The 13,822-nt window shown below is 44.2% G+C and overlaps 1 protein-coding gene across 3 annotated transcripts in view; it reads right to left on the bottom strand.

Moving 5' to 3' along the window:
- Window positions 1-13,822, bottom strand: part of rbfox3a (RNA binding fox-1 homolog 3a) — a 533,508-nt gene that overhangs the window by 32,037 nt on the left and 487,649 nt on the right. For 2 of the 3 annotated variants that reach the window (XM_073827724.1, XM_073827725.1), the window contains 3 exons: window positions 8,529-8,621; window positions 7,104-7,164; window positions 5,592-5,645 (listed from right to left, as the gene is read on the bottom strand). In XM_073827724.1, coding sequence (XP_073683825.1) covers window positions 5,592-5,645; window positions 7,104-7,164; window positions 8,529-8,621 — 208 coding nt within the window. The remainder of the gene's footprint in view (window positions 1-5,591; window positions 5,646-7,103; window positions 7,165-8,528; window positions 8,622-13,822) is intronic. The other variant, XM_073827726.1, reaches the window with a different exon arrangement.

Raw genomic sequence — 13,822 nt, 5'->3', positions numbered from 1 at the left:
TTTTTGGGTTTTCAGCATTTTTGTGTATTTGAATTCTTTCCAACAATGACTGTATGATTTTGAGATCAATTTTTCACACTGAGGACAACTGAGGGACTCATATGCAACCATTACAGTAGGTTCAAACGCTCACTGATGCTCCAGAAGGAAAAAACGACACATTAAGAGCCGGGGTGAAAACTTTTGAACCGAATGAAGATGTGTAAATTTTTCTTATTTTGTCTAAATATCATTTTTTTTTTCATTTAGTACTGCCCTTCAGAAGATACTTAAATGTTTCCCAGAAGACAAAATAAGTTAAATTTACCCTAATCTTCAAATTCAAAAAGTTTTCACCCCCCATCTCTAAATGCATTGTGTTTCCTTCTGGAGCATCAGTGAGCATTTGAACCTTCTGTAATAGTTGCATATCAGTCCTTCAGTTGTCCTTGGTGTGAAAAAATGGATCTCAAAATCATACAGTCATTGCTGGAAAGGGTTCAGATACACAAAATGCTGAAAAGCCAAAGAATTTGTGGAACCTGAAGGATTTTTCTGAAGAACAGCGGGTAGTTTAAACATTCAGGACAAACAAGGGACTCACAAACAATTATCACTAAACAACAACAACAACAAAAAAAAAAACATAGCTGTGGATCATTCGGGTAACAACATAGTATCAAGAATGAAGTGTATGTAAACTTTTGAACGGGGTCATTTTTAAAAATTCAACTATTATTTTCTCTTGTGAACTATATGTAAACGTCTTTTATGTGAAATATCTTATTCAGGTCAGTACTAAACAAAAAAGTACATGCATTTTGTATGATCCCTCTTATTTTAAAAATAAAATAACATTTGCAGATTCTGCAAGGTGTATGTAAACTTTAACATCGGGAAAATGAGTAAAAGAGTAAAAAAAGTGAAAGTAAGAGCATGTTACACCCAAGTCTCTCTTTAACCTTCACTGAGTATGGCCCTGATGAGTCAATGACAGCGCCATAATTACCCATAGTACTGTGCAAGCAAAACACAGCCCAGCAGTGCGGCCCACAAAGCTCTCTTTCTCATTTATGCACCAATGACACTATCGCTGTCTATCCTGTGTCTCTGAGGAGCAGGACAGCCCTCTTCAGTTATTTCATGTCCCCAAACAGAACCTGTGCCTCCTCCTGATCATTACTGTACAGACATCAGCCAAGCAGCACTCAGTTAATAGTCAATATGTGTCAAAGATACCACTTTTAATGAGGTCAGCTGGGTTTATTTCCAGCACATATATGTATGTCTATATATTTAGCACACTGCCTTGGTGTAAAGACTTCTTCGATTCACATTCAGCAAACTTTCGGCCCTGGGGTTCGCAAGCACTGGCATAATTTCCCTTTGACTTCGATATCTCCTCTCAGACAAACAAACAAACGATAAAATCTCTTGTATGCGACACAGCAATCAGCGGCGGAGAGGTGCGGCGCGGCCCTTCATCAGAAGTAGAAGAAAGACAGATGGCTGAAGGTAAGGCGTTTGCTCTTTCGTTTTGATATAGCGCAGAGCCGTTGACATTTTAATTTGTCCCTTTTAAGCTATAGAGTCGGTGTTAATATGCCAAACAGTGGTCGTCTCTGATATATGCCAGGCCATGGTCAATTTATCCCGAATTCCAGTCATAGCCAATGCTCTTATATTTTCTTTGATTTTGCGTGTGTACATTATGTGTGCCATGACGTACATAAATGTAATCTCATAATGAGCTATGGGTCTGCACGCAGCACCGATTCAATAATAAGCCATAAATCATTCCAGCCAGTTATGACACTCCATAAAGCCTACGAAACACATAACGGCAAAAGTGTACGTGAGCATAAATCCTTGTAGCCCTCGTGCGCTCCTGTTATTTCAACACAAGAGAGGGTTGAGAGGGTCCAAACCCCTCACATCTGCACATCTACAGTTTAAACTGATAAGGATGTAGACACACTCCTGCATCTATCTGGGCTTCCACAGGGGTATCTCTACCACTGGAAAGTGTCCCGTTGGGCTGTTTGGATGAAGGTGTGGGGGCAATTACATCCCCTACCCCTGTGGGACTCTTTCATTTACTGCAAGACTGGCTCCTTTAATACGGTGCGGCTGGAAATCGCGGGGTGAGAGCCTCTCTCAGGCTGCGTGCTATTGTGAAATGTCTTTAGATAATCAGACCACCGATAAACCCATATCATGAGGAAAATTACACCATTGCTAGATTAAAGGGAGTTTTTTTTCCTTCCCCCGATACTTCTAATATTGTAATTAGACTGCTTAATTTCAATTATGGATCTATTTGAGTGGTTTTGTAATTGAAAAAGCACAAAATGCCCACAATGCACTCCAGTGCTTTCAAAGGAGTGCACGTACATAGGTGTACCATTAAGTGCTTTAATACAAGGCCTAAACACACTCTACACAAGTATGCAACAGAGATGTAAATGCTTGAATATGCTTAAAGGGATAGTTCATCCAAAATTGAAAATTCTGTCAATAATTACTCACCCTCATGTTGTTCCAAACCCATAAGACCTTCGTTCATCTTCGGAACACAAATTAAGATATTTTTTATGAAATCCGAAATCTTTATGACCCTGCAAACCCTTCAATGATATCTTCTCCTCCAGGTCAGTCTCCACCACCATGACAAAAATATTATCATAGCTTTATCACATTATGGTTGAATCACTGATGTCACATGGACTATTTTAACAATGTCCTTACTACCTTTTTGGGCCTGGGAACGTTTGAGTTGGATTGCTGTCTATGCAGGGTCAGAAAGCTCTTGGATTTCATAAAAAATATCTTGATTTGTGTTCAGAAGATGAACAAAGGTCTTACAGGTTTGGAACAACATAAGGGTGAGTGATTAATGACAGAATTTCTCAATTGTGGGTGAACTGATTCCTTTAATACTTGCATACTTGAGGTTGTTGCGTCGTTGAGGTGTAGTTGTGGTAATAAACCTAGGGGGCGCTAAAACAACAACACTCTCTGAGAAACATAAAGCTTAAAAAACCCACTCTCATGAGGTATTACTTATGTATTTTAGTAGCTTCTGTCAACCATAGACCTCATTTAAGGCACTCTATTAAACTGGATGTGTTGTATACAGTTGTAAAAAGTTAAGATTCTGTTCAAATGTTTACACCCCCTTAATGCATGTTTTTTCCTTCTGGGGCATCAGTGAGCATTTGAACCTTCTGTAATAGTTTCATATGAGTCCCTCAGTTGTCCTCAGCGTGAAGAGATGGATCTCAAAATCATACATTCAGTTTTGGAAAGGGTTCAAATACACAAAAATGCTAAAAAAACAAAGAATTTGTGGAACCTGAATAATTTTTTTTTGTGTTTTTTACTGTTCAGGACAAATAAGAGACTCATGAATAACTAGCACAATTTATTTTGGTAAAATAATTAACATTTTGCAGATTCTGCAAGGTGTATGTAAACTTCTGACTTCAACGGTATTATCAGTTTACCTAACAAATGTAATTGCTCAAACTGATTCTCAAAGCTCTGCCAATGCAGTAGTAGACTGTTTAACGTAAACAAGACGACAGCTAGCTAATGCCCCCTCTTGTGGCAACATCAAGAATGCAGTGCATACTTGTGTTGAAATAAAATTGTCTGGGTTCACGTACTTGTGTACAGTAGATTTTGAGCTAATGATTTTTCTGGATCAGACACATGGCCTAGAACCAACTATTTTATCATCTTTATTTAAAACATAAATATTCTTGCTCTCTACTTTGCATTTTAATCTTATTGGCCGTGTTTGTCTCAACATGCTGCCAAGGAACGAATTCACTGGCTGAGAGAGCTGTCAATCAATCAATATTATGTTTTCAGTGCCCATGGTGCACGTGCTGCCCGTACGGATCGAGCGAGGTAGGAAAAACGACCCCAAGATTACACAATTAAGTTTCCCATGCACGGTTAGTGCCTCAGCCTCGCGTCTGCATCTCTAATTTGGCTTTGGCTACCGAGTACTAGTTAAGAGCCTGAGGGAGAGAGAGAGACTGAGGGAAGACGAGAGACGGAAGATATTGAGATTTAAAGATAGAGTGAGTGAGTAAGAAAAGGGCAGATGGAAAACACCCCAGGCTTAGATGAAGAGAGAAATAGAATTAGCGATATATGTCGAGAGAAGGCTGTGAAAAGCTAGAGGAGTGGAGAAATGAGAGCCGGGGAGGGAGTCTTACAGGGAAGAGAGAAGCCCGACTTCCCTGGAAGAGGTTAAAAGCAGGCAGTCGGCGGCCCTCATCAGTCATTCTCCTGAATGGGATTTGAGGACAATAAACCTGTAGCACCCGGACGAATGGAGACGGAGTGCGCTGTCAGCAGCGCACGATTTATGGTGCCCAATTCCGCTGATCTCCCGCACAGAAACTCGGACTGATAAACAGTGATTAATCACCTTTACATCCGATTTCAGCGCCGCCCCCTCCCCCAACAAAGTACATTAAATGCAGTCATAATTATTTCACGTGAAAGCTTCCCTCGTTTTTGAACGGTGGGAGGGGAACGAGGGGCAACACGTGGGCGGCCGTTTCGGCCATTACGGAAGGTTCCTTATTTAGCAAGCCAAATCTATATCTTATTTCCATTTTGTCGCCTCTCCACCGGTCGCCCCCCGGGGAACAGAGGAGGCATATGGTGTCGTTTAGGCTTGGCGAACTTTAGAGGCATGTTAAGACGACTTGAAAAATTAGCATCAAATAAATCAAGCCACGCTGGCTCCCCGAGCCAAGCCGTCGAAGTGCCGGACCACAGTAAATCTGATTTGATGGGATGTTTTGGGAAGGTGCATGTTCACATGTGAGGCATGGAGGTGTATTTGTTGCGATTAGAGAAGGAATCACATGCATGTTCTAGAGCACACTTAGGGGTCAAAGCATGCGTAAACATTTTACATGCACCGGATTGCTTAACATATTTGCATTTTTACGCACGCTACATATGCATATCGTGTGAATTCGATTTGTGTAACGGCTATGTCGGATTGTGCGTTTATGCATGTCAGAACCCAAGGAGGGAGGAAGGGAGGAAAGGGAGGGGGGAAAAGTCAGATAAAAATGATAAACGACTGCTTTCTGTCACCAATGGTTATTTAGAGTTTTGCTGTAAAGCTGTCCCGAAATGAACAGATTTTAGTCTAATGAGCAAAAAGGCAGGCCGTTAAAGAGCTGCTATGTGCTCAGCACTTCTTCCAAATGAAATACTGTAATACCATTTCCCCCTCATTAGGATGCAAAGGGCTCAAAGAACTCAGGGCAATAAAGAAATCAAAGACCGAGAGGGCAAACAACAGCACAAAAAAGACAACAAGTCAGTCAAACAAAGATCCGCGGTTTGTACCACTGTTTCATCTCAGTGGGAAATGATGGCCTGGCTGATTATCGCATTGTCAAATGCACCGCGCGGGATGGGAGAACCGGGCCGCGGTTTAAAATAATTTCTTAAGTGTCTCTCTGAAGCGCCTGTGTCTGAATTTGGTCTAGAAATCAAAGCACATCTGACGAACAGTGAATCAAAGTAAGTATCCGAGCGGGGCCCTGTGACCACAACACTCAAATGCAGTTTACCTGCATAAAATTCAGGACCATAGACAGCTCCCACCACTGGATTCAGCTTCCAGCCTGTAGAGGAATACACAGGGGAAGAGAGAATTAGCTGCGAATGCTTATCGCCTTGACCTGTGGATTGTTTGTTTCTCAATCTTTCGCCGATTAATTCAAGCCACTGGCGGGAATTTGAAAAGAAACTGCAGAGAACAAAAGAAAAGGGGGAGGAGGGAGAAGAGGAGATGTGATATGACGGGAAAATATTTAAGGCGACATTAAGTTGAAGGAGTTAGGGGGCGGCAATATCGGGCAATTCGGAAGAGTGCAAGCGATATAGGATGCGAAAGGGAGAGGGAGAATGAGAGACAGAGAGCAAGAGAGTAGTGAGTGCTGTCCGGTGTGCTGTCAGTGATAGATGGGGGCTGTAAAATAGCCTCCTCTCACTCCCCATTGGCTGTGACTGAAGTAGAGCTGGGGGGTCTACACTGCTGCTGATATATTTGATTCTTTTATTCCCCCTCTCTGTCTCGCTCTCTCCATTGCAGTCTGAGGGAATGAGCATCAGCGGAAGAGCTCAGGACCCCATCAAGACCCCTGCGCGGAATGAGCCACCTCTCTACCCAGATCCCTATCAGCTAAGCTCTTCCCCCCCAGAACTCCTGAAAAGTATAAGGAGAGCTGTAGAGGAAGGGTCACGCTTTACATTAAGTCGCTTTTTAGTGGGAAACAAAGTGGACATTTCATCATTTATATTATACACCTTGAAAGAGGAGCCGTAAAATATTAATAGATAATTGTAGAGTTTTAGATAATTTGTTAGATTTTTTTTTTGAATCTGAAAAAATGTAAAAAACAAATTATGTTATATAATCACTTGAAAAAAAAAGTATAAATCCCCAAAATGGGATTTATACAACACATTTACCAAACAGATGTTCTTTTTAATGGTCCAAATTTTTTAAATTAAATTATTTAAAAAACAGTAAAGATATGTGTTTAAAAGGAATACAATTTAATATAATTATTTATATTAAAAAACATATATAGAATTGGGTTATAAATTGTTTTTTAAACATTAGAAATACAATTTTTGGAAAAGTTTCTGTTTGGTAAATATGTGACCCTGGACCACAAAACCAGTCTTAGGTAGCACAGATATTTGTAGCAATAGCCAAAAATACACTGTATGGGATCGATGATTGATTTTGCTTTTATGCCAAAAATCATTGATTTATGATTAGTAATATGCATATTTAAAGGTGATTTTCTCAGTATTTTGTATTTCAAATTTCAGATTTTCAAATAGTTCTATCTCGGCCAAATATTGTCCTATTCTAACATCAATGGAAAGCTTATTTATTCAGCTTTCAGATTATGTATAAATCTCAATTTCAAAAAATTGACCCTTATGACTAGTTTTGTGGTCCAGGGTCACACATGTTGCTTTGTTTAATAATAAAATATATACATTTTAAGTATCAAATTACATTTGGAGCCCCTGAATGTTTTACAGTGAAAAACAAAAGCTCTTACCGTTTGTATATGGGTTGGCCACTTTTTTGTTTGTCATTACTCGTGCCGTTGCATTATTTACCTGTAAAGAAAAAGCAGATATGAGAAACAAAACCCAAATCACAACACATAAAGAATACAGGCGTATATGCCGCAGGCATGAGTGTGAAAAAAAAATCTGGTTCATGCTTCTCCACAAAGTAAAAAAACATTCACATGCTCTAATTATCAGTAGAAAAATTATGAGATGCTAAAAATGAAAGCGATCCATCAAGCTCTGATCTTCTGTTTTCCTGCTGGATGTAGGATCTAATCCAGGCTGTTTGTAGAAGAGCTGGATGATGACATCTGGTTCAACATGGAAAGAAACAGAGCAACTCTGGAAATGGGCTTTAATGAAACCCAGAGTATATTGGAATTCCCCACTAGCCAAGCTAAGGGAGCTTCCTTGAGGCTTTCTCCGCAATTTAATCTGCCATATTGTCTAGACACTTCTACATATTCCCAGACACTACAACCCTGAGGCGGCGACTTCATGAGCACTATATTTAACCTCAGGAAGGAGGAGCCATATTGTACAAGCTCCTCTAGTTACATGTAACACCAAAAACACTGGCTGATTTATTTCCATTTTAACTGAACCAGCCTTTCCCCACCAAATAACTGCTCTGGGATGTTACCAAGATGGCCGCTGAATGAACTGACTTGCCTTAAAGGGACTTAGTAACACACAGCGAGGCCAAGCAGCTTGTTGGGAGGCGCCGAAGGAATTTAAACATGGCCGCTGGCAACAGAAGCCATGTTAGTATTTCACCCTCATGTTAATTAGCGTTAATAGCTTTCCGTTCCACAGGGCCCATGGAGGTCATTTAGCTTGAGGAAACAACTGGCCTCGACTCTCCCTTGATATATAGGTCTAGGTATTGTTTGTGCATTACATGAATTATCTTAATTGTCCTATAGAAAATCTTAATGGCCCTGTGAAGAAAAAAAAGAGAGAGGGAAAAAGAGACCGTGTCCTCAAGATATGTGAAAGAAGAAATAAACCTCGGCTGTTTGGGATAAACAAGTTATGCTGACAGGCCTTTGATATCTCGAGATGAAAATAAAATGTATATTTTTAGAGATGAAGCATCGGTTAATACACACTGTAAGTGATGATGAAAAGTTCAAAAAGCTTTTTTAAATACAGTTGCACATGCACATCAAAGCAAAACGGCATAAATCTGATGGCATGCACTTCAAACACACGTACACAATAATTATCACATATGTCAAAAGTAATATTTATCCACAAAGCCAAGAAACACATGAAACATGCAACATGCACACAGCGAGCGTTTGGGATGCAATGCAGTGCACATGTTCCATCAAACCAACAGTGCTTATGTTCTCATGAGACAGGGATGATGGGGTGTTGATACTGTAGTTAGATTAGAAAAGCACCTCAATTTTGCGTCCCTCTACGATTGTACCATTTAATTTCTCCCGTGCACGGTCTGCGTCTGCGCTTGTTTCAAAAGTTACAAAACCAAAACCCTGAGATGATCATAGAGGATTCCCAATAGAGGATGAAGAGGTGGTTGAAGTATTTGAATGGGCAACAAATAGAGTGAGCGTGAAAAGAAGAAAGAGGAAGAAAGAGAAAGAGGTCACAGTCAGCAAGGTTGCAACTTCTATGCATTAGTAAGAGGTGAAATTAGGACTTTAGGGCAGGGCTGCACGAAAATGGTTAAAGGGTTATTAATTAGTATTTATTTACTTATTCAATCAGAATTAATGCAGTTTCACAAAATTGTTTTCAGCTGTGTTTTTTGTTTAGTTATAGTTGCTCGTGAGTCCCTTGTTTGTCCTGAACAGTTAAACTGCCCACTGTGCTTCAGAAAAATCCTTCAGATCCCAAAAATTCTTTGGTTTTCCAGCATTTTTTAGTATTTGAACTCTTTCCAACAATGACTGTATGATTTTGAGGTCCATCTTTTCACACTGAGGACAACTGAGGGACTCGTATGAAACTATTACAGAAGGTTTAAATGCTCAGAAAGAAAAAACATGCATTAAGAGCCGGAGGGTGAAAACTTTTTGAATTTAAAGATGATTAAATGTAACTTATTTTGTCTTCTGGGAAACATGTAAGTATCTTCTGTGACCTCTGAAGGGCAGTACTAAATGGAAAAATATGATATTTAGGCAAAATGAGAAAAATGTACACATCTTCATTCTGTTCAAAAGTTTTCACCCCCCGGCTCTTACTGCATGGTTTTTCTATCTGGAGCATTAGTGAGCGTTTGAACCTTCTGTAATAGTTGCATATGAATCCTTCGGTTGTCCTCGGTGTGAAAAGATGGATCTCAAAATCATACAGTCATTGTTGGAAAGGGTTCAAATACACAAAAATGCTGGAAAACGTACTCGGTTACTTTCGTAACCTCGGTTCCCTGAGATACGGGAACGAGTACTGCGTCTGTAAAGACGCTATGGGAAAAGCTCCTTTTCTCCTGAGACTGAAGCATTTCAATAACGCAGTGTAACTGCACGGCCATTGGTTCGTGCAGTGTTAAAGAAACGAACCAATGGCTCGGCAGCGGAGATGCACAAACCTATGGCGATGATTCGCGCCCGATCGCGCCAAAAGGGGCGGAGCATCTGGCTATATAAGCGAGCATTTCGCCATAGGGAACTCAGGTACTTCGACTGAAGCGACGACTGAGTCGTGCAGCTACCTAGCACGGCCAGCAACGCAGTACTCGTTCCCGTATCTCAGGGAACCGAGGTTACGAAAGTAACCGAGTACGTTCCCTTTCGATACTTTCACTCGTACTGCGTCTGTAAAGACGCTATGGGGAACCAGTACAATCCTGCCGTGCTTAAGGTAGAGGAACGACTAACATGACCCTAGCACTAAAGGGCTAATAAGGGCCAATTTGTTCGATCAGATAGCCTGATAAACATCCGTTCCAAGGAATAAGTACACTTGGAGCTCCACAGAGGCCAAGACGCACTACATATAATATACTGGTAACACATACCACTATGTGGAAAGGACCCGAGTCTGTAAGACTGGAACGTCCAAGTTATAAAATCTAGCAAATGTGGACGGTGAGGCCCAGCCTGCCGCCGCACAAATCTCTGCAATGGAAACCCCGCTAGACCACGCCCAAGACGAGGCGATGCCCCTCGTTGAATGGGCCCTTACTCCCATGGGACATTGTAGGCCCAAAGAGGAGTAAGCCAGCGTGATGGCTTCCACAATCCATTTGGATAATCTCTGTTTTGTGACCGAACACCCCTTGGTGCGGCCACCAAAACATACAAACAGCTGTTCTGACTGCCTAAAAGGGGCAGAACGCTCTATATAACATCTCAGAGCCCTGACAGGGCAGAGAGGGTTAAATCCCTGGTCTTGCTCCGTAGGAGGAAGAGCCAAAAGGGAAATAATCTGGTCTCTAAAGGGTGTAGAGAGACTTTTGGGAACATACCCATGCTTTGGCTTCAGGATGACCTTAGAGTCATTTGGCCCGAATTCCAAGCAAACGGGGCTCACAGAGAGCGCCTGTAAATCACCCATGCGTTTGACTGATGCTAATGCCAATAGCAGGGCAGTCTTCAACGTCAGGGGGCGAAGGCCTATGGACTGAAGCGGTTCGAAGGGAGGGCCCTTCAGGGCCCTCAACACTGTGGGTAAGTCCCAAGACGGAACCGTGATGGGGCGAGGGGGATTAATCCGCCTTGACCCCTTTAAGAAACGAACGACCAAGTCGTTCCTTCCCACAGATTGACCGTTTACAAGGTCATGGAATACCGCTATAGCTGCAACATAGACCTTGAGCGTGGAGGGGGATCTCCCCTTATCCAACAGCTCTTGCAAGAAGGACAATATCACAGATATGTCACATAAAATTGGGTCCGTACCGCGGGTGGAACACCAGGCGGAAAAGACAGACCACTTGAGATCGTAGAGCCGCCTCGTAGAGGGTGCTCTAGCTTGTGAAATAGTACTCAAAACCGACTCAGGGAGACTTAAAGGCTCCCGTCTAGAGCCCAAACGTGCAGCGCCCACAATTCCGGTTGGGGGTGCCAAATCGTTCTGTTCGCCTGTGTTAAGAGATCTCGTCTCAGTGGCACGGGCCATGGTGCTCTTGAGAGCAGCCTGGGAAGATCTGGAAACCAATGCTGGTTCTGCCAGAATGGAGCCACTAACAGGACTTTGAGTTTCTGTTCCCGCACTCGCCTGATGACCTGTGGCAGCAGAGCGATAGGAGGGAATGCGTATAACAGGAGATTGGGCCATTCTTGGGTCAATGCGTCCTGTTCCTTCGAAAAATAAATTGGGCAGTGATGATTGTCTTTTGAGGCGAAAAGATCTACTCGCGCCCTGCCAAAGACAGCCCATATTTGCTGAACCGTGTGAGGGTGAAGCGTCCATTCGTCTGAGGAGACGTTGCTCCGAGACAACATGTCTGCTCCCTGGTTCAGTTTGCCTGGCACATGCGTCGCTCTTAGAGAGCGGAAGTGCAGCTGAGCCCATTTCAGGAGACGTTCTACCATCGTAAATAGACGTCTCGACGAGAGGCCCCCTTGGTGATTTATGAAGGACACCACTGTCATGCTGTCCGAACGGACTAAGACATGGTGACCCTTCAGCGCAGGTAGAAGGGTGTGAAGGCCTAAACACACTGCTAGCATTTCCAAGCAGTTGATGTGAAGGCGACTCTCCGCTTTCGACCATAGGCCGAAAGCAGGCTGGCCGTCGCACAGCGCCCCCCAACCTAAGTTGGAGGCGTCTGTCGAGACCGCTTTCCTTCTGACCACCAAGTCCAGGGGAACGCCCTGTTCCATCCATTGAGCGCACCTCCAAGGAGCCAGGGCTGCTATACAGGCCCGATTTACCTTGATGCGCTGGCGTCCCAAACGCCACGCTTGAGGAGGAACCTTTGGTTTCAACCAGAACTGCAGGGGGCGCATCTGAAGCAGACCCAACTGAAGTACTGGAGATGCTGAGGCCATAAGGCCGAGCATCTTCTGAAAAACCTTGAGAGGGCGAAGGGCTCCTATTTTGAAGGAAGCCGCGAGCCTGCGAATGGCTTGGGCTCTCTGCGGCGCAACTGCTGCCTTCATTTGACATGAGTCGAAAACTGCTCCCAGGAACGCAATGCGTTGGCTGGGAGACAGCACGCTCTTGGCAAAATTGACCTTGAGTCCTAGGCACTCTAAGTGGCTGAGGATTAAGGCTCTGTGGTGTGTTAGCTCGCTTTCTGACTGGGCTAGGATGAGCCAGTCGTCCAGATAGTTCAGGACGCGGATTCCCATCTGTCTCAGAGGGGAAAGTGCTGCGTCCATGCACTTTGTAAACGTGCGAGGGGCTAACGACAGTCCGAACGGAAGGACTGTATATTGATATGCCACTCCCTCGAAGGCGAATCTCAAGAATTGCCTGTGATGGGGGGCGATCTGAATGTGGAAGTATGCATCCTTCAGATCTAGTGAACAAAACCAGTCCCCTTTGCGTATCTGCGAGAGGATCTGTTTTAGTGTAAGCATTCTGAACGGCCGTCTCATGAGGGCGCGATTCAGCTGTCTGAGGTCGAGGATGGGGCGTAGACCGCCATCCTTCTTTGGAACGAGGAAGTAACGGCTGTAAAAACCTGACTCGCTCTGTGTTGGGGGGACCGTTTCCACGGCGCCCTTGGCCAACAGATTCTTTACCTCCAATCGCAAGACGTCTGCGTCTTTGCTGCGAACTGAGGTGGTGATCACACCATGAAAGCGAGGAGGTCTTCGAGCGAACTGGAGTACATAGCCTCGTTCTATTATACCCAAAACCCATTTTGACACTCCGGGGATGGCTTGCCATGCCGCGGATCGTGTCGCTAGGGGCTGCAATGGTTCGCACAGCTGTATGCTGTCTGAAAGCATTGGAAGAGGAAATTTGCTCTTTTCTTGAAAATGTTTGTTTTTTATTTTTCCCGCTATCACAGCGGTTTGCTGTAAGGGCACTGATATAAAGGGCCCGTGAGTTACAGCTACATTTTTTACAAACATGAGTTCCCTTACACTCGGAACAGAACGGAGTGTAGAAGGGCTTAAAAGAGGCACTTTGGGGGCTGGTCCGGCTGCTGCGAGACTTGGCCCCTCCCTCTTCCTGCTGTTGAGATCAGGAAGACGCTGGCGGCGCCTGGTCCAGCACCACTCTTGGCCGAGGTCCCTGACGCTTAGGGAAGGGAAAGCGCTTGGCTGGGCGTGACCGAGGACGGAGCTCCGTCTGAGGCGCTGGTTGCGCAGCTGGGGGCGTGGCTTTCGCAGGCTGCTGAGTCGGCGCCGGCTTGGGGCGACTAGGAGCCGTTGCAGAGCTCGAGCGTTTGGGCAGGAAATGTCGCATAGCTTGGGACGATTTCTGCGCCGCGGTGAAGCGCTCCGCGAAACCCTCGACAGCTGGGCCGAACAGGCCGGTCGGCGAGATGGGGGAGTCAAGGAAGGCGACCTTATCCGCGTCCTTGATCTCCGTCAAGTTAAGCCACAAGTGGCGCTCCAGCACCACTAAACTGGCCATCGATCGCCCGATCGCCTGAGCCGTCATCTTCGTGGCGCGTAACGCCAAATCCGTAGCGCTACGTATCTCTCTGAGCGGGGAATCGTCCAGGTTCAACTCGTCCAGACCGCGGAGGAGCTTTGCTTGGTACACCTGGAGTACCGCCATAGAGTGAAGCGCTGAAGCTGCCTGTCCAGCAGACGAATACGCT

The sequence above is a fragment of the Garra rufa genome, chromosome 22 (assembly GCF_049309525.1).
Source record: "Garra rufa chromosome 22, GarRuf1.0, whole genome shotgun sequence".
NCBI lineage: Eukaryota > Metazoa > Chordata > Actinopteri > Cypriniformes > Cyprinidae > Garra > Garra rufa.
This window is presented reverse-complemented; position numbering and strand designations above follow the sequence as displayed.